Source organism: Podarcis erhardii (genome assembly GCF_964252035.2).
Source record: "Podarcis erhardii genome assembly, chromosome: 6".
Taxonomy (NCBI): domain Eukaryota; kingdom Metazoa; phylum Chordata; class Lepidosauria; order Squamata; family Lacertidae; genus Podarcis; species Podarcis erhardii.
The window spans coordinates 52,370,984-52,389,278 of NC_138510.1; the positions used below are offsets into that span (position 1 = coordinate 52,370,984).

Genomic DNA, 18,295 nt, shown 5'->3' on the forward strand with positions numbered 1-18,295 from the left:
ACATATACACACTTGCTAGCATATACAAAACTGAATATATTTACCAAAAAGACAATATAGGTTTTCAGACAAGGTATCTTAAGACCCCAACCAAGGGAATCATTATATCAATATACCCAGACAGCTGACAATTTTACTAAGAAAAATACTAATAACAAAACTGTTGCTTGTATTTTGGATCTGGATCCCTGAAGATGCAATATATGTCTGCTTTTAATTCAAACCGCTTTAACCTACTGCAGCAATCCGAACGTTACCTTAAAAACACTAGTACCCCTTCAACTCTAGTATAAGATACCTGTGCACATGTTTGGACATAATGTTCTTAGTGTATCAAAGTCACCAGGAATACCTGAGGATTTGATTGTTTCAGCCCCACACATAAAATACAATTTTTCTATACAAGGACATCCTGAATAACACTGAGTTGGATTTTTGTATGTTGAGGGAGGAGGGGAACAGGGAGCTAGAGAATATGAAAGGGAGTGGGTGACTGTGTTCCCTTTTGTAAAATAAGAAATAAAAAAAAGCAGAATTTCATGGATGTAGACATTTAGCTTAATTACTTCTCCATGGTGCGGCACTTCACTGAAGGACTGCATAGCTAAATCCTGAGCACCACTTCGGCAGCAAAACAGCTGGTATTTCAACACTAAAAATAATTTTCAATCCCATCAATAGTACAATGTTCAGAAGATCGGTTTACAGTAGCTCTTATGAGGAAGTGGCTCTTCATAGGAGACAGACTAGCAAGTCCTCAGACATTTGGACTCCATAATAGACCTGTTTGCACGATGGGTCACTATGAGGTCTGACCTGTTACAGGATTCTAGTGATGATTAAGATTATGTGTACCCCTTTCTCTACTTTTCCCTCTCCCTTTCTGGTTTCTTTTTTGTTCTCTTCTTTATGGGAAAGAATAACAATTAAAAATCAAATAAAATTAATTAAAGAAGGTCTTCCATTACAAAGTACATGCATATATGCATATGTAAATAAGGGAGGGCATTTTGGAAAAGATTGACAGAAAAATGTGAAAAGGTTGTTTTAAACTATCCTCCTGAGAGTTCATACACGGCTGGAGGAGATGGTTCAGTTAATACACAATGGGGTTAGCGATTTCCATCTAGCATTAAATGCAGTAGCAGTATCAAGCAAATTCTGTTTCAAATTATGTTCACTGTAAGCAGGCTTGTGATATTAGAGCACATTCAGTGTTAAATCAGGCTAACACTGCTTGTCATAGCATAAGCATAATTTTGGACCAAGGTGGGACTTACAAACTTGTGCATTTATTTTTAATGCTTACACATGTCTCTTGCAATTTATTTCTATTCCTGTCATTCATTTCTTTATAAACATGTAGAAACAAATAAAGGCCACATACACAAAAATCCCAGAAACCATCTTTTTAAGTCTAATAACCCATGGCAGTCTTGAGTGAAATTCTATCTTCTGTCTTCTAAACTACTGGAGTTAATAGGGATCATTGAAAGGATAGAGGGGGTGTCCAGCGTCCCTTGCAACAAGTTTCCCCTCGACCTGTAGAAGATAAAGATAAAGTGAAAAGGAAGTACAATTGTTACAGTTATTCTAGAAAATGAATGCTAGCTTTCAGGTGCATGTGCATAACCAGTGGGGAAACTGTCACAGCTAATAGAAGCTGACCAAAGGAGCAGCTATCTTCTATAGCAATTGCAACTTAAAGTAATAGAATGTTGGATATACTAGCAAGGCAAAATTAGAATTAATCCTACTGAGCTGAGTACGAGCCATGAATCTAATGAAACAGCATTGATCCCAATTTGAGGCCCTTTTATAAAACACACTGGCAACATGGGAGCATGCGGACAAGTCTCCAATGAAGATGAACAGAAAGTTTTGAACGTATTTTGCATATAGTAAAATGAGATGGTTTATAGGTGTGAATACAATTACACTGGGGGAAATGGAACATGTTTTGAAGGATACACACACACAGAGCGCAGAGAAAAGGAAAACCAATAAGGGTGACAAGAGGGCAACATGATGCTTTTATAGAAACCCTTGGATAATGTACAATAAGGTTCTGTTGATAGAGAATAGTTTTCTTCCTCATCTCAGGAGCCACTAGGGGGCATGCAACACAGGCAATACAGCTTGTACCATCACAAGTGCAAATTTAAAAATTGCTTGTTCATTAAATATTGCATTAGAAGGGGGGGCAGGGAGCAAAATGAAACCTACAGAACTTTTCAAGGACAAATTAATAATTTATTCTCTTCGTGCATCTCTTCTAGCAAGGAAAAATATCTGATCTATTTTTACACAGAAGGAAAATCCTCTGTATCTTTATCACATATCCTCAGCTACCAGGGCCAGCCCTCTCATCAGACAACCTGAGATACTTTTCTTGCTGCTGTTTGGAAAAGCACATAAATCTGATCTTTGAAGAATTTGTAAGTAAACTATTTTCAGTTTGCCAAACGTGGTCTCTTTCACAAAGAGGAAGTAGGAGCTTTGAAATAAACTTAGAAGAGGATATTTTAAAGATCTAACAGCCTATATTCCGGCACTTTACTTTACTGCTCTTTTTGTGATTTTAAATCTTTTTTGGGGCTCTTTCACCAAAGAGTACTTGCCCCAAACCTGAATCTAGGCCATCCAGGGAATTCTCATTTTATTATTTTAAGCCTAATTTACAGCTAAAAACACCAACACATTTGATACCTGTTTTAAAAATTAAATCAAATGATGCACTGCTTGCTAGCCAATAGCATTCACAAGAAGTAATCATGTTAAGTAAATAGCTTGTCATCTACACAATGGGTTACCCCAAGTTCTACTTCAGCTGTTTTGTTTGAATGCCAGTTACTAAGGGATAAATGAATAAGAAGGGTTAGAGTGTTAAACACCCTCGTGGGAGGTGAATGATACAAAGCCTCAATTATGGTGAAAATGCCTTAGAGAGCAAGAGGCAACATTACCGTAACCATTGGAACAATATATCGCCAGTTCTTATTCAGGCTCCCAATAAAGCTCATCTCTTCCACTGTCAGGCTGAAGTCAAACACCTAAAACCAGAAGCAGATACTTTAAATAATAATAATGTTTTATTTATACCCTGCCTTTCCCGGTTTAAAAACTGGGCTCAGGGAGGCTAACAGCAAATATAAAACATTGATTAAAATGCAACTTTAAAAGAGCATAAAACAGCATAAAATACAACATAAAATGCAGCATCAATATCAATAAAATTCAAGAATTCAGGGGTCATTTTGGGAAAAGAAAAAGGAAAAAAGAAAAAACAGTCAGTAGACATCAAATGATCACCAGGGCTAACTGGCCTACTAGGGCCAGCAAGGAGACCAGGGAAGAATTTAAATGTGGGGTCTCATAAAGGGTTTCTTCATAGAAGAGGAAAGGGAAAAGGGAATAGAGGATCAGGCTAATTCAAACTGAATTATTTAAGATATGATTTTCACTCACACTAATCCACAACCCTCTCTACCTTGCCTTTCTAGTCACAGTGCATTCCTTATATTGAGCAGGTTAGCATTAATCTTACATTGTGCAAAAGATGGACCATATAAGTATTTTCTTTACTTACTGCTATCTTATTTTTTAAAAAACCAGCTTTAATCCACTATAAGATCTTTTCAGCTACTCTGCATGTCCGGTGTATATGAAGTATGCTTCTTTTCTGCATCTCCCCTACTAAAGACTAAGTGGAAAAGAAACAAATTTTGCTCCTCAGTTATCAGCAAATCTCCTTAAGGAGCTGAATAGCAGAGATTAGGTGGAAGTAACTCCCTCTGGGTTGACAGGAGGCAGAATTAAGATGGATGACTTCCTCCAAAAGCAAGGGCTTCCTTGCAAGGTCACTGTGCATGGAATTTATAAAACAGATCCAGCCTTTGGAAATGAGACAGAGAACCATTTGTGCACAGCAGCTTGCAATGGGAAACAGACACTAGGGAAACCCTCTCTGCTCACAAGCTAAATAATTTCAAATAGCCTGCCCTACAACCCTTGAGCATATAATAAAAGGCTATTATTGCTTTCCTCGAGGTAGAGGGCAGTTTCTCCCTCATAAACAGAAGCCTGAATTTGTTGCTAGACATAAGCATCAAATTCCCTAGTGAAGACTTATTTAGTGATATGAGGCTTGGCTACCCTCCACAAATCTTCAGACACAAAGATGACCAATGAAAAAAGTTCTGACTTCCATCAGGGGGTTCTCATTCGTAGGCTTCTCAAATCTAGTTAAACACCAGCTGAATGCAATGGTGACTGGGTAGTGGTGAAGGGGGGTGCAGCAGGAAGAACTCTCATAGGCTTCTTCAGCAAAACCAGTGTTGCCCAACACAAAGCCCTCTCATTCAGTAGTGAAGTTGGAATGAAAGTTAAATGATCTGCTTCTGAGAGAGTTCCTGTCCAGCTCATCTCTTCACCTGCCCTGCCTAACTTTGCTATGCAGGAGATGGAGTTGCTGTCACTGTTTGGTAGTTGTCATGCAATTTTTGTGTTTTGTTTTGGTTTTCATAATCTCAAGCAAAAGCAAAACCTGCCATCTTCCTTGAAATGAAGATAATCTTAATCCTGCCTCCTGTCATCCTAGAGAGTGGAACTTCTTAGTCACTCCACTCCAACACACACAATCCAAAGAATTTGGGAGGATCTCCCCGAAAACACTATAATATTGCCAACATGATTCTGAACTTCATTGTAATAGCGCTTGAAAAGCCATGTTCTGGCTTAGTGATAAAATTATGGAGTAATTTTTCAGCAATGCTCTCAAAATGGGGAGGGCAGAGATTTATTTTTGCCTGGACTATAGAGAAAAGCCCTGGAGAAAAAGATCAAAGATTATGGTGAACTCATTTAAATCCAAAAGGAACATGCACAATTAAAATTGTTTGAAGTGAGGCTTTAAGAGAATACAGCTACCCAAATCAAAGCTGGAAAGGAAAATCCCTTTGAGGCACTGGAAACAGATGGCAATGAATGCACACAATTGAGGGTCAGCTTCAGCAGACTGAACATGTAGAGTACAAAGACTGGATGTGCTAAACTAGTATGTTCCAGTCTCTAACAATCAGATACCCAGATAAGCCTCTGCTGATACATATAGTAGAAAAAGAGTTGATCAACCACTGCACCGTGTGGCTGCTGCACAGAATGAACTGGAACTGGAAAATATGCATGCATTGGCTATATAAAACTACTATATGGTAGGACCACACCTTACTTAGACAATGTCAGTAAGGACAGACAGGGAGAACAGAAGCCTTAGTACTGCAAGCCAAGGCAGTGCTGCTTCTGAAAGGCCTGGCAGGAGGCCTCACTCACCTGGAGATTCTGGAGTATGCGAGCAGGAGTAACGCTCTTGGGAATGACGACCACTTTGCGCTGTACTTGCCATCTATCAGAGTTAAAAGGAGAATCTGTGATTCCTCCACAATGTCTAAATAAAATCCAAAACAGTCGATCCAGATAGCAAAATAGTATGTGCCACAGCCACTGCTGCCATCCTCTTTGTTTCTACAGGCCTCTCATGCCTTCTAAGGCATCTTTGGGGCTCAGAGTGTGACACAGCATAATCTTAAGAAGACAGAGCTCCAAGCTCTGGGAAAGCTCAGTTGTTGGGGAGCAAGACAGAGCTCCAAAACAGCTCCTTTCAGAAAAACCTCAGAATGGATTCTCAAAATGAATGGTTATTTTTGAAAAGTTGAGCCCACTTGATAATGCTTGCAATATAGCCAAGAAATCCGAGCATATTCTCTGATATTACATTCTCCTTTCTCGCTTGGGGAGCTTTTGTTTCCTCCAGTATCTCTTCTCTTAAAAGGATCTGACTCTATCTTGAAGAGTATTGAATCCGCTTAGAGCCTACCACTCACCATAACCTTTCAGCCTTTTGAAGAAATGGGAGAGGCAGCTGAAAATGCTTTATTGCCATTTAGAAGCCAAAGTCAGCTAAACAGACCATTTTGGCTAAAACAAGGATGAGGAACCTGTGGACTCTCCAGATGTTGCTTGACTACAACTCTCATCATTCTGGACCACCTGCTCAATTTGCTGGCTGGTTAGACAGGAGTTGTAGCCCTGCAACAGTTGCCCAGGGCGGGCAGCGACAGCAGAGGTTTCCCACCCCTTGGGCTAAAACAAAGTTCATAGTGAATTCACACAGAAACCAAAAAGATCAATTTGTTCCAGTAGGTCCTCACCATGTCCTCTACCAAATTCTAGCCTGCTATTACCTGAGAAGAATCTGAGCAGGAGATTTGCTGTATTTTTCAGCTAGCTTTTTTATCCCAGGTTCTTCCAGCAACACAGGTTCATCTGGGTGCTTCCACATCCGGTCAGGGGAACCAAGAGGGCTGTAAGCAGTTACCACCAGCCCTTTCTGATGGCAGTGAGCTATCAGTTCATTCTGGGCAAGGTAAGGGTGACATTCCACCTATTTAAAAAAGCAATATATAGTAATGAGAAGACTGCTAAAGGGGGGGGGGGAGACACCCACCTGCACTGCAGAAGCAGGAAAGGCAGATGCAGGTCAATTCATATATGGGCAGAAACGGCAGTATGGCATTCACAAGCCACATTATTTCTGCTCTTAGAGGAAACCCTCCCACTTGTGGCATAAACATTCTAAAGCAGAAGTGCAAGATTGATCACGGTTGGGGCTGGATTAACTGGGAGTAGAATAACCCAAGTCACTGACCATTTCTTTATCTCCACCCTGCAGGGGCTGATAACATTTCCTTTACTACACATACTAGCTACAATCTGCAATCTGTTTATTCTGCAGCAGTCCTGCTTATTTTAAGACAACATGCAGATAACACACTCTCCAGGCATAACAGCTTTGTAAAACCATTTATGCCGTTATAGAATTTTTGTATAAAGAAGTATATATTTTCTGAAACAATCAAGTTTTGGCTTCCCTTCCTTTCTCAAGACACCTGACCTTAAGAATCCCTATTGCTTTACAAAATGCCTTCTATTACCAGACTCTCGTTTGCAAATACTGTAAGGAATGCTGTGAGACCGGTTGTGTCATGCTGAAATCAATGTTGAAAGGAGAACATTATTAAGAGAGGGTTTTTTAAAACAAATGTCTCTGTTGCAGAGGATCATGCAAGCCACTCAAGAGTCTGCAGCACTACACCACCCTTTCCTTTGCCATAAGAATTCTGGTTATTGATCACATGTTGATAGCACTCACCAGGATCTATCACAGTTAATTCTCAAACTGGGTACCAGAACCAATAGTATGCTATGAAAAATAAATTTAAAGATAATTAATGGCTCAAGTGAGTCTGAAGTACCCATTCACTCAAATGATCACATCTTTTTGTCAAGAGATTCACTATAAATGCATCACTTCTCCCTCCACTCCTCATTTTCTGCCAAGGAGAATACAATATGTTGGGGGCCCAATTTAAATTAGGGAGGAGGAAGAGTCAAACCTCTTACTCTAGCACTGTTTCTTCAAAATAACAGCCTCAAACAGCATGGGCAAAGCTAAAAACAAAACCACCAAAGGAAAGAGAAATCTTGATAACGTAAGAGTGGGAAAGCTGGGCTATTTTGATCGCATTTCTCATATTAAAAGGAAACCAACCCTTAAGAGTAAACAGTCGCTTTAAGTAAAAACTGCAAGTCCCAACTGCTTGAACCTTTCTTAGAAGAGTCAAGCGGGGTTTTTTGTACAGGACGTTCCATTCTGCAGAGGCAGTTCCACAGCACAGCCACCCCACGCCCAACAGAAACAGAAGCATCCATCCTTATGGCCCACCTTCTCTCCCCTGCCAAGAAAACCAACTCAGAAAGTAACCTGTTCCCTCTTTTTCTGCATCTGCCTTACCTGTAGCACAGCTGGCTTTACAGAAGCTATGCCAAGGATATCATCAATCTGACGGCTATTGAAGTTTGATAACCCAATGGCTTTCACCAGACCCTTTCCCACTAGCTTCTCCATCGCCTTCCAAGTTTCTTTGTAGTCAATGTAGTCATAGCGCATTGTGCCATCAGGATTCTTGGGGAAGAGGTTGTCCCCCCGCCTATTATAAAAAACATGCAAAGCAAACAGATAACTAGCACAATCTTAAGTCTATTTAAGTTCAACTCAGTAGAAGCACTGCTAAAATCCATGTCATATGACCCAGATCCAGATCCAGCTCTTCTCCTTTCCCACTTACAATGTGGTCAAGTAGTTGATATGATATTAATTGTTAACTAATTGTTAACTTCAAACCAACCCATATAAATTTATGGCCGTATAAATTGAGTTATGACTGACCATCTTGGGCATTGGAAAAGTAACTCCTATAAATCGACAGCTTTGGTTATAACAGCACAGAATCTAGAAGCTGGCACAGAACAGGGTGGGGAACCTATGGTCCTCCAGTTGTGGTTGGACTACAAGTCTCACAATCCCTCACTAGTTGGTTGGGGTTGATGGGAGTTAGCATCTAGCAACAACTGAAGGACCACAGGTTTCTTTTCAACAGGCCTCTTAAGAATTCGTTTTCATTCATTAGGCTTTTGTTTCCTCCCTTTTTTCCCGTTTGCAAAAGAAAGAAGAATCTCAAACCCTCAACAGTGAAGGCAAACAAAACGAACTGTGTTTGCTGTAAACCTGAGGAACAGAAGGGGCAACAGGGCTGGCTCATCATTCTGTGACAACAAATTCCTATCTGTGCAGATGGTGAAAGGTATCTGACCCTCCCATACCCTCTAAGTGCTGCTGTGGTTTCATGTTCCACATTTCCTTCCTATGGACACTCACTCGAAGGCGTGTGGCCAGTGCATGAGGTAGAGGTCCAGGTACTCCAGTTTTAGATCTTCCAAGGTCTTCTTTAGAGCTGGCTCCACATCTTCTGGGTGGTGCTTGGTGTTCCATAACTTGGAAGTCACAAACAGCTCTTCCCTCTTAATGGCCTTTTAGAAAGAATGGGGAAGGGAATCTTTTCAGTGCTCAAGAAGTTTCTCATCCCTTGATTAGATTTTTGTGTGTGCCTTCTGTGCTATTATGCTAAGGAAGCTTCATTTCCAGAGTCAACAGAACAACACAGACATATTTTTAATGTGCCCTGTGAATTTTTTTTGCAGCCAAAGGACATTTAGCAAAGGGATAGGCAGAATGTTAAAGCAACAGAGCCCACTAACACACAGCAGGCAGCAGGAACAATAGCTGATTGCCATCTTGGTAGGTTTATATGGAGATGTAATTACACTTTGTAAGCAGAGCCAATCTGAAATAAACATGAAACTTCCACCCACCCAGCCTTTTTGCAGCAGCAATATTCTTGCTCCTTTTTTTTTACCTTGTCATTTCCAACCATCTCTTGGAGAGCATCACCTATCTCTCCTTCATTGCTGTAAGCCGGAGCACAGTCAATGTGGTGATAGCCAGCACTGAGGGCATATTTTACTGCCTCCTTCACCTGTAAGAAAAATAGGGAGATTGTTGAATAAGAATGTGGAGACATCTGCTTCATTTTAGCCGACGGTGCCATTCCAAATCTACAAGAACTTATGACAAAAGGCCTATACATCTTGGAGAAAGTTTCATAATTTTATAAAATGAGAGATTTGCACTTTTTTATCCTTTTCCCTTTACACTTTAAGGTGATTTATGCCAAATAACAATGTAGTGTAGGGGTGGTTAGAATGTCAGACTAGAACCTGGGAGACCAAGGTTCAAGTCTTCACTTGGCCATGAAGCTTTACTGGGTGACCCTGAGCCGGTCACTACCTCTTTGCCTAACCTACCTCACTGTGTTGTGGGGAATAAATGAGGAAGGAAGAATCATGTATGCCACCTTGAGCACTGACATCATTTAACAGTGAACACCATACACACACTACCACAAGTCCCATTGTCTGGTTGCACATCCACAAAGAGATAATGTGTATGTAAGTGATTCTCAGCAAGGTCAATACACTTTCTTACATTCTCTCCGTGTCCTCCGCCCACCGGAACTATGCCTATTTTATTTTGTTAAGCAATGTTTTTATCCAGTTCTCCAATTAGAAGAACAAACAACATTTAGCAAAGGTTTCCGTGGAAATAATAGAATAAATAATATGCCTAGATGATGTTTCATCTGATAAAAGCTCCTGCATTTTTTGTTTGAAAGGAGATGAAACAATATTCACAAAAGGATGATAAGAGCCTTTGGTTTTAGGTTTTTGTTGGGGGTTTTTAAAAAAGAAAAAGATCAGAGCATCTGATGCCTCTTAGATTTCATTTCCTTTTGCTTATTGGAAGCCTGGGCAATGGATAAAGTGTGTCACAAACACTCTGATGTTCTAAAAAGCCACATTAATTAGAAATCAGTTTCCCTTAGTCATAATGATAAAATCATTCTGTTTCTCTCACTTTAACACCAGCTGCAAGATTTTTCTTTCCTCTAGCCTTGGCATGATTCATTTTATGGTCACCATTATTATTCAGAAAGTGGAGAAGTTGCTATAAATACACTGTGAATGGAAGTTCAGCTTATTAAATTCTTGCAACACACGTAAGGTTACACAAGGCGTTGTCATCACTGTAGAAAAATTAAATGTGGCACACTACCAAATGAGAGCAATTCTACCGAAGATGAAACTTGCAGATGCCTTTAAAACTTTGTAAACTGCTTTGAGGTTTTCATTTTGTTTAACAATCAAGTTGTATATACATTTCATTTTATAAAGTAAAATAAAGACAAATAAAGCTTTAAAACATGTTATTTAAATTGGCTGTTCTGTCTCCACCTAATAAGCATTGCAGTTGCAATGGGATTAAGAGCAGGAGAACCAGTTTTGGCTGCCAGCAATTATCAATAAATCATTATTTATATTTTAAACATTTAAAAACACATTATGCAAAAATGTCACCTCCATTATCAGTGCCTGAAGATATTATTATAATGATCATTATTACTTAAATTTGTATACCGCCCATCATCTGAAGATCACAGTGTGGTTCACAACAAAAATGTACAAAATGAGAACACAAAATACAGAGAACAAACCAGTAGCCTCCTCCCTTCCCACAAACACATTTAAAATGCCAAAGAATGTTTAATCTCATTCTGACTAAGTTTCCCTCAGCTGGCTCCCTTTTTTTGTGCAAAGGAGAAAGTGAATGCAAAGCTTCATGACTTGTGACTGGAAATTAGTCTCTCCTCAGAATCTGTGTTGAAGCTACTCTATTAGTTACAGGAAGGCAAAATAAAGAATATGGAAATTAGTCTCTCCTCAGAATCCGTGTTGAAGCTACTCTATTAGTTACAGGAAGGCAAAATAAAGAATATGTACTCCCTGCTTGTTGGTTCCTGATAAATCCTTATTTCCCACTCCTCCTAACTATTTTCTTCCAAGTTGAGGGAAGAAAAGTGTCCTCCCACCAAGGCTGGGTCAGACAGAGAATGAGACAAACAGACTGAAAAAGAGACTAATTAAATTAATTGCGGCTAGTAACATGACTGGCCTCCCTTCAAAGGAATATTGGACCCCACTAAGTTGTAAGAATCTATAACCACACTGAAAAAGCAGAGCCAGCAAATGGCACTTCAGTGAAGTGGAGACTGGCTGTTTAATAGGACCTATAAAATTTATGCAAAGTGGGTGTTCTTCCTCCTTCTTTATCTTGCTTTTGGAATGTGCAAAATCAATCAGTATAATGAATAAAAGATGGTGCAAGAGAATTCAGAGGCAGAGACAGTTCCAACCTATGTTCAAATGGACAAGCAAAGATGTGAATTAAGGTCACATTCATACCACATGGCTTCCCCCAGAGAATCCTGGGAACTGTAATTTACCTCCCACAGAGCTACAATTTCCAGAAACGCTCTGCAGGTCTGTGGCTGAGGTAGAATTTGACTTCTGGACTCTTCTGTGGTGAACCTCAGCAGCACATCTCTCACTGCTAGATGAAAGTGAATCACTAAGTCATGCCACTATTGCACATGGATTCAGACTCAAGTGGCCACTACGCCAAACCCATCCAACATCTCTGCCCCTGTCCAGCTAAATCAGAACATGCATTGCTATATCTACATTCAGGATAGCCATTTCAGTTCAATATCCATTTGTACTTTCACATCAAAAAGAGGAAGGCAAATGAAGAGAGATGGGGAAGAGGTGCAACAAGTAGGTTAATGCTATCCATGCACAATCTCTATTCTTCATGACTGCTGCTCTTGGATGAACACATTTATTCAGTATCATGCTTAAATGCCAGAAAAGTAATTGTGCTCTTCTCTATTACACCTTGCTCCTAACACAACATGCATATGTCTGAGGAAAACTCCCAGTCATTTAATCACAATTAAGAAATCGAAAAATGTTCTATCTGCACAGAGTACATACAGTAGCTTCTGGTCATGCAACCTCACCTTTCTATGCAGCCACAGATTAAAAGAAAAAGAAAAAGAATCAATGGTTTTAACAGAGTTCTAGAATTCCCCTCTCTCAAACACTAAATTCACAACTTACCTGTCCAGCGTCACTCTTCCAAGTACCCAATCCAACAAGAGGCAGCTTTTGCCCAGTATGAAGCAAAGCACAGTTGGCCTCAGAAGACATCTTTACCTAAAATAAATGCAATAATAAAAATATTAACTAGGACGCTATACCAATTTGTTTCACTACACAGAACAGAACGTGTAGTAGACTTGACATTATTCTTATTTAAGCTGAAACTGAGAGAGTGGAATGCAAAGTGTAAATATATAATAGGATGAATTATATTACATTTTATCCATGTAGAAAATTTAAATCCTGCCCTTCCATGGCAGACTCCATGTTCACAGTGGCTTACAACAATTTAAAAACATCTACACACACACACACACACACACACACACACACACACACACACACAAAATAAAAATCCATATTTGGACAATACCTTTATTAAACCAACAGCATATTAAGAGGAATCACTGTAGACGTAACCTGCAGGATGGGAGAGTTGTGCCTTTGCTGATAGTACTGTAAAGACAGGCTTTCCTTAAACAAGAGGTGCAGCTCAAGTTATTCTTTATAAATTAGAAGAGCTTGCTTTATTCCAAAAAGTGAAGCATGGGTGCTGCAAGTCTGAGTTTAGAAAGGACTGACCACAAGGATTTAGGCATAGTATCCCCCAAGCTCATACCCTCTCCTTCCCCTACCATGTACCTTGGGATGTACCGTAACTTGAAGATATCGTAAGTCTGTGCACTTCAATGAATAAATCTGTGCATAAGCTGGCTGGCAGGTCTGTACCTGTAGCCTGATGCTTGCTTGTTATCAGAACAAGATATCAGTTTATCTTCTGACAAACGAGAAGCATATAAAGGCAAGGTCTCTTGGTCTGTCCCAAAGCCACGGTCAGAGCCTGTTTCATAACAAGCAGATCTACAGAGCAATATCAGGTTTTCATTCTCCACTTTCTGTTCGCTGTCCAAAACTTGCACAATATACCACCATTAACTAACTCCTTCCCTGTTTCCTTCACACCTATTGCCTGAAAGTTGCAGATTCAATGGATTTTTATTCAGATGCAGGTTTCACTGAATTCAGCTGCAGTCTTACTCCCAAGTGTATGTGCATGGAACTGAAAGTAATTAAAAGGCATTCTGCTCAACTCTTTGTTGGATTAGTTTAAGGTAAAGGTAAGGTAAAGTAAAGGTAAAGGACCCCTGAACGGTTAAGTCCAGTCAAAGGCAACTATGGGGTGTGGCCCTCAGCTCACTTTTCAGGCCAATGGAGCTGGCATTTGTCCACAGACAGTTTTCCGGGTCATGTGACCAGCATTACTAAACCGCTTTGGTGCAATAAGACACCGTAACAGAAGCCAGAGTGCACGGAAACACCATTTACCTTCCCGCTGCAGGGGAAGGTATTTATCTATTTGCCTTTTTATCTATTTGCACTGGTGTGCTTTCGAACTGTTAGGTTGGCAGAAGCTGGGACAGAGCATCGGGAGCTCACCCCGTCACATGAATTCGAACCACCAACCTTCCGATCAGCAAGCCCAAGAGGCTCAGTGGTTTAGACCACAGCGCCACCCGCGTCACTTGACTTACTGTACGTGTTTGTGCTGATTGAAAAGTATTTTGTTTATGAAAGAGGAACATCCTACAATGTGATCTAAAAGCTGCTTTGCTGGCTGAACTGTAAAAGGAAATTATGTTTCAAGAGATTCCAGTCTCCATCAACTTCCTCAGCTTTTGCTGAGATCAGCTGTATAGCAGTGTCCCATGAAACTGCTTCCTCCATTTAAGCACCAGCTCCTTTAGAAAATTAAGGCAGGATGAAAATTATATTCCTACTTTTACTATTAAATTTCTAATAAAATAATCATAAATGCCTATTGGTTACTGCCAATGAGGAAAACGAGCTTAAGTTACAGGGCCTACGTGCAAACAATGGCTTGGTGTGCAGAACTAGTCTCCCTCTTTAAAACTCTTATCCACACTATATATTCACAACACATGTATATTCCATAGCTTCCCTGTCTTTAAAATCATAGAACAGAATCATAGAGTTGGAAGGGACAAATATATAATATATATATAGGTGTGGAGGACAATCCTATACATAATCATAAGCAAGTCCCATTCAGTTTAGTAGGCTTTTCTCCCAAGGAAGCATGCACAGGTTTGCAGTGCAACCCTATACATGATTATTCAGAAGTAAAGTCCAATTGAATTCAATGGCATTTACTCCCAAGTGATTACGACTTGCAGCCTCAGTCTCATCATTATTCCTGGGGAGGACCTTGAAACCAGCATGCTAGGATTCAAACTCATGTACAAAGCTAGCATATTAACCACTTGGTTACACTGATTCATTGTCCTGTGAAAATATGACATGGAAGCCTTTAAGAGGACAACCAGCAAAGAAAAGTACATGTTATTTTAAAAATGCCCAAGAATCTCATTTGACAAAGCATAATTAGCACCTATATGATTTGAATTGTGCAGTTCAGTATACTAGCAGAGGCTGATGAGCAGACTCTTGGGCTGGGGTACTGTTTAGGGGGTTTTTTTGGAGGGGGGTGTTGTTGCTGTTGTTGCCAGTTCTTTTGTGTTTTTATTTTAGTTCTTGTGATTTATGTGGAAATTATTCCATATGGTTGTATATTTTTTGAATGTTTTATTTATTGTTTATTACTGCTTGTGTTATTTTGCAGTTCTGTATTTTTTTCATGTTGTAAGCTGCCTTGAGCATAAAAAACTGTGGAAATGTGGCGTACAAATAAAGTTATATATGCACTGTATGTATACTATTCATTCCAGCTCTGCACTTTAGATAAGATACACATCAATCTAAACTTTAAACTGGGGCAAGTTATAATATATAATCAGTAACTTGATCAGTAGATGCCAGCAGTTTCATCCTATTTCACCTGACACAGAGGCAAATAAACCCAGTTCCAACTGCAGCTATAGTGCATAGATTGCAGAATTAAAACAGCAAAGGCTATAATTGATTCTGTTTTGAAGACAAGTTATATGAATTTTTTCATTTATGCCTTAGTCTAGACATCTCTCCTAAAATTATTATCCTTTAAAGTGCATGGTTTACAAAGTCTATCATATTACCAAGATGGTTCAGGGTTACTCTATACAGTGGTACCTCAGGTTAAGTACTTAATTTGTTCCGGAGGTCCATACTTAACCTGAAACTGTTCTTAACCTGAAGTACCACTTTAGCTAATGGGGCCTCCTGCTGCCGCCGGAGCACAATTTCTGTTCTCATCCTGAAGCAAAGTTCTTAACCTGAAGCACTATTTCTGGGTTAGCGGAGTCTGTAACCTGAAGCGTATGTAACCTGAGGTACCACTGTATCTGTAAAATAGAAACAGAGGCTGATAGTGACTTTTTTGTTGTTTAGTGACTTATCCAACACCATAAAGTTAGTCCAATCTAAGTTAGGAACTAAGTTCAGGGTTCCTAGGAGCTAGTTTAACCCACCACCAGCCATGAGGCCACACTGGTTCAAACTGCTTGCTTTAGAAAGCAAGTACAGTCCAGCAGATATAATAGTGGATTTAGAAGCGTTGACTTTAAATCACTGCTGAACAGACTTGGGCAAAGGGCACACAGGACTTTGGGCGGCAGGGGCAGGAACAGTACAGAAGCTGTCCAAAACAAAATTACCAGCTGATAGTATTACAAGTAATAGTTGATTCACACAACATTATTGATGTGACAGTATCTTCTAAAACATATGAGCTGCAGTCTAGTTTGGGGTGAGAGAAAAGACATTCCGTGAGAATGCACACAGCTCTCTCCTGCAAGTGAGGGGAATAGGGGTCCTGGGGGTGCTGTTGCCTCCCCACCCCAAAACTCAACTATCAGCATATTTGTGCACTGAGCAACAATCCTATGCACACCCAATTTTTACTGAACATTACATATGCAGGAGGAAACTACAAGTCTAATTAGTTTGCACACTAATCGCAGAAAAAAAATGCCCTCTGGTTTTAGTTAGCTTTCTTCTAGACAAATTTATGATTAGGATAAAACCTACAAAACTTTTTCTTTAAACACTCTGTTAAATGGTTTCTGAATCAGGTTAAATTGTGAATATGATCAACTAGAGCAATTTAGTTTTTTCAGTTTAGATATAATTGAACCAAGTACAAATTGAGGCAGTCTGAATAATTGAGACAGCAAAATAATTAAGAGAACTTGCTCAAGCAAATCTGCAGGCAATCCCTTAGCACCTCAACTTGCCATAGTGCCAATTGTTACACCACACTCCTAGCTATTGGATGCTTGTCATTTGCCTTAAGGTTTATTGCAACCACTCGCAACAGAAATGCATGGGGAGTGGGTGGGTGCTGGCAAGAGAGCAGAGTTTTGCCCAGAGGCATGTGATACAAAATGTAGGCTCCCTGCATTATGGTAGAGAATCCCCCAACTATGTTACTGTACCTCCATTTCAAAATTAAAAAGGCTCAACCCACAAACATTAGTAGTTTAACCTTTTCTGTTTCTCCAAAAAAAAAAAAAAAATATGGTTTACCCATGCATACATTATTGGCAGACATTACCAAGGATTTCTAAACAGGACTGCCAAGGAGTAAACTAAGTTACTCTGGGGTGGTGCGTGCTCAGTGGTAGTAATCTCCAGGAAGAGTGGTTACAGCACCCATAATTAAATATCTGTTAAGTGTGGAAGCAACTGGATTTTGATACGCAGTCGCTGCAAAATACACTACAGATACGGTTGTACTGGTGTGAATACATGCATCGCCTACCATAGTTCTTAATGCAGCCAGATATTTCTACACCTTCACGGGGAGGGGAGGGACAAAACCCCACAGCTTTCAATGGGACTTATTTCCAAACAAATACTGTATACCTAACTCCTATGCACACTTAGTTGGAAAGACGACCATGTGGGACTCACTTCAACGCAAACACGTGTAGTTTCACTCGCCATGCATAATACCACGTTGCGCTTAATGCACGTTAGTTGTTGTTGTTGTTTTTCCCCCTCCCGCCTTCTTTTAACAATTTTTCCATCCCCAAGCCCACCAAAAGGGGAGGGGAATCGAAATAAAAAAGCAGAGCCTCCGGGACAGGAGCGATGCCCCTATTTTCTACCCCACCTCCTGATTATACACGAATCTGACTGACGCCAATCAAGTCAGGCAAAGCAAGAGATTAGCTAACCACGGGAAACTCACAGCCAGTTTGCAGCGCGCCGCGTCCTCGGGCGCTCCCTTCCCTCACCGCAGTTCAAAATACTGTACATCGACAACTCCCCCGGCCTCCAACTTCAACGTTTCCGTTTCCGGGTTTGTAACCGTATACTCCTCACTTTTCAACATTTTCCAGCTCACGTGGGCGCGATGCGTTAACAGTTATTGCTCTGTATTTCCCCTCTTTCGGAAAGGGTTTGGTAGAATTAAATCGCTTCCATTACAATCTGGCAGAAAGCTTTACTGAAGAAAGTTTTCATTCCAATTTTGGGTATATTATCTACGACAGCTGGGGTGGGGTGGCCTGGTCATGCTGCAACCAGAGTATGATAAAAGGACAGGATCCCAGGATTGCCTCATCTCAGTCAAAGCTAGAGAGATGTTCATAATTAGATAAGGAATGTGGCGAAAGATACTACCAGGATTGTCAGTGGTAGCAATAACAGAAACTATGCCAAAAGGTATCTTTACTCCTGCCTGACTCCATTTGCAGCAATTCATTTACACGGGAGAAATGTGCATTCAAGGGCATGATGAGACCAGGACTAAATGCCTAACTGCCAACCTCTGATAGCTTCAGTTTCTTTCAGATTTGCTGATTGCAACCTATTTGTT

At 40.1% G+C, this 18,295-nt stretch overlaps 1 protein-coding gene across 3 annotated transcripts; it reads right to left on the minus strand.

Moving 5' to 3' along the window:
• Window positions 1-16: 16 nt before the first annotated feature.
• AKR1A1 (aldo-keto reductase family 1 member A1) lies at window positions 17-17,792 on the minus strand. 3 transcript variants are annotated; one of them, XM_081865572.1, is made up of 9 exons: window positions 17,666-17,792; window positions 12,475-12,570; window positions 9,315-9,434; window positions 8,777-8,928; window positions 7,853-8,048; window positions 6,243-6,442; window positions 5,332-5,404; window positions 2,967-3,053; window positions 17-1,542 (listed from the first exon to the last, which is right to left on the minus strand). In XM_081865572.1, exons 2-9 carry the CDS (start codon window positions 12,562-12,564, stop codon window positions 1,477-1,479), a joined length of 984 nt encoding a protein of 327 aa, XP_081721698.1. In that variant the 5' UTR covers window positions 12,565-12,570; window positions 17,666-17,792; the 3' UTR covers window positions 17-1,476. The 3 variants fall into 3 exon arrangements, with proteins under 3 accessions (XP_081721698.1, XP_081721699.1, XP_081721697.1); XM_081865573.1 differs by having other exon boundaries at window positions 17,652-17,739; XM_081865571.1 differs by lacking the exon at window positions 17,666-17,792 and adding an exon at window positions 17,386-17,433.
• Between the last annotated feature and the right edge of the window lie 503 nt (window positions 17,793-18,295).

Bases quoted from the DNA above. Each gene is read 5' to 3' on its own strand.
- AKR1A1 (XM_081865571.1), bottom strand. From the start codon at position 17,418: ATGGCGAGTGAAACTACACGTGTTTGCGTTGAA. The intron at 8,049-8,776 runs GTGAGTGTCCAT...TTTTTATAATAG, and splicing joins CACTGGCCACACGCCTTCGA to GCGGGGGGACAACCTCTTCC. The intron at 3,054-5,331 runs GTGAGTGAGGCC...TTCTGGTTTTAG, and splicing joins GCATACTCCAGAATCTCCAG to GTGTTTGACTTCAGCCTGAC.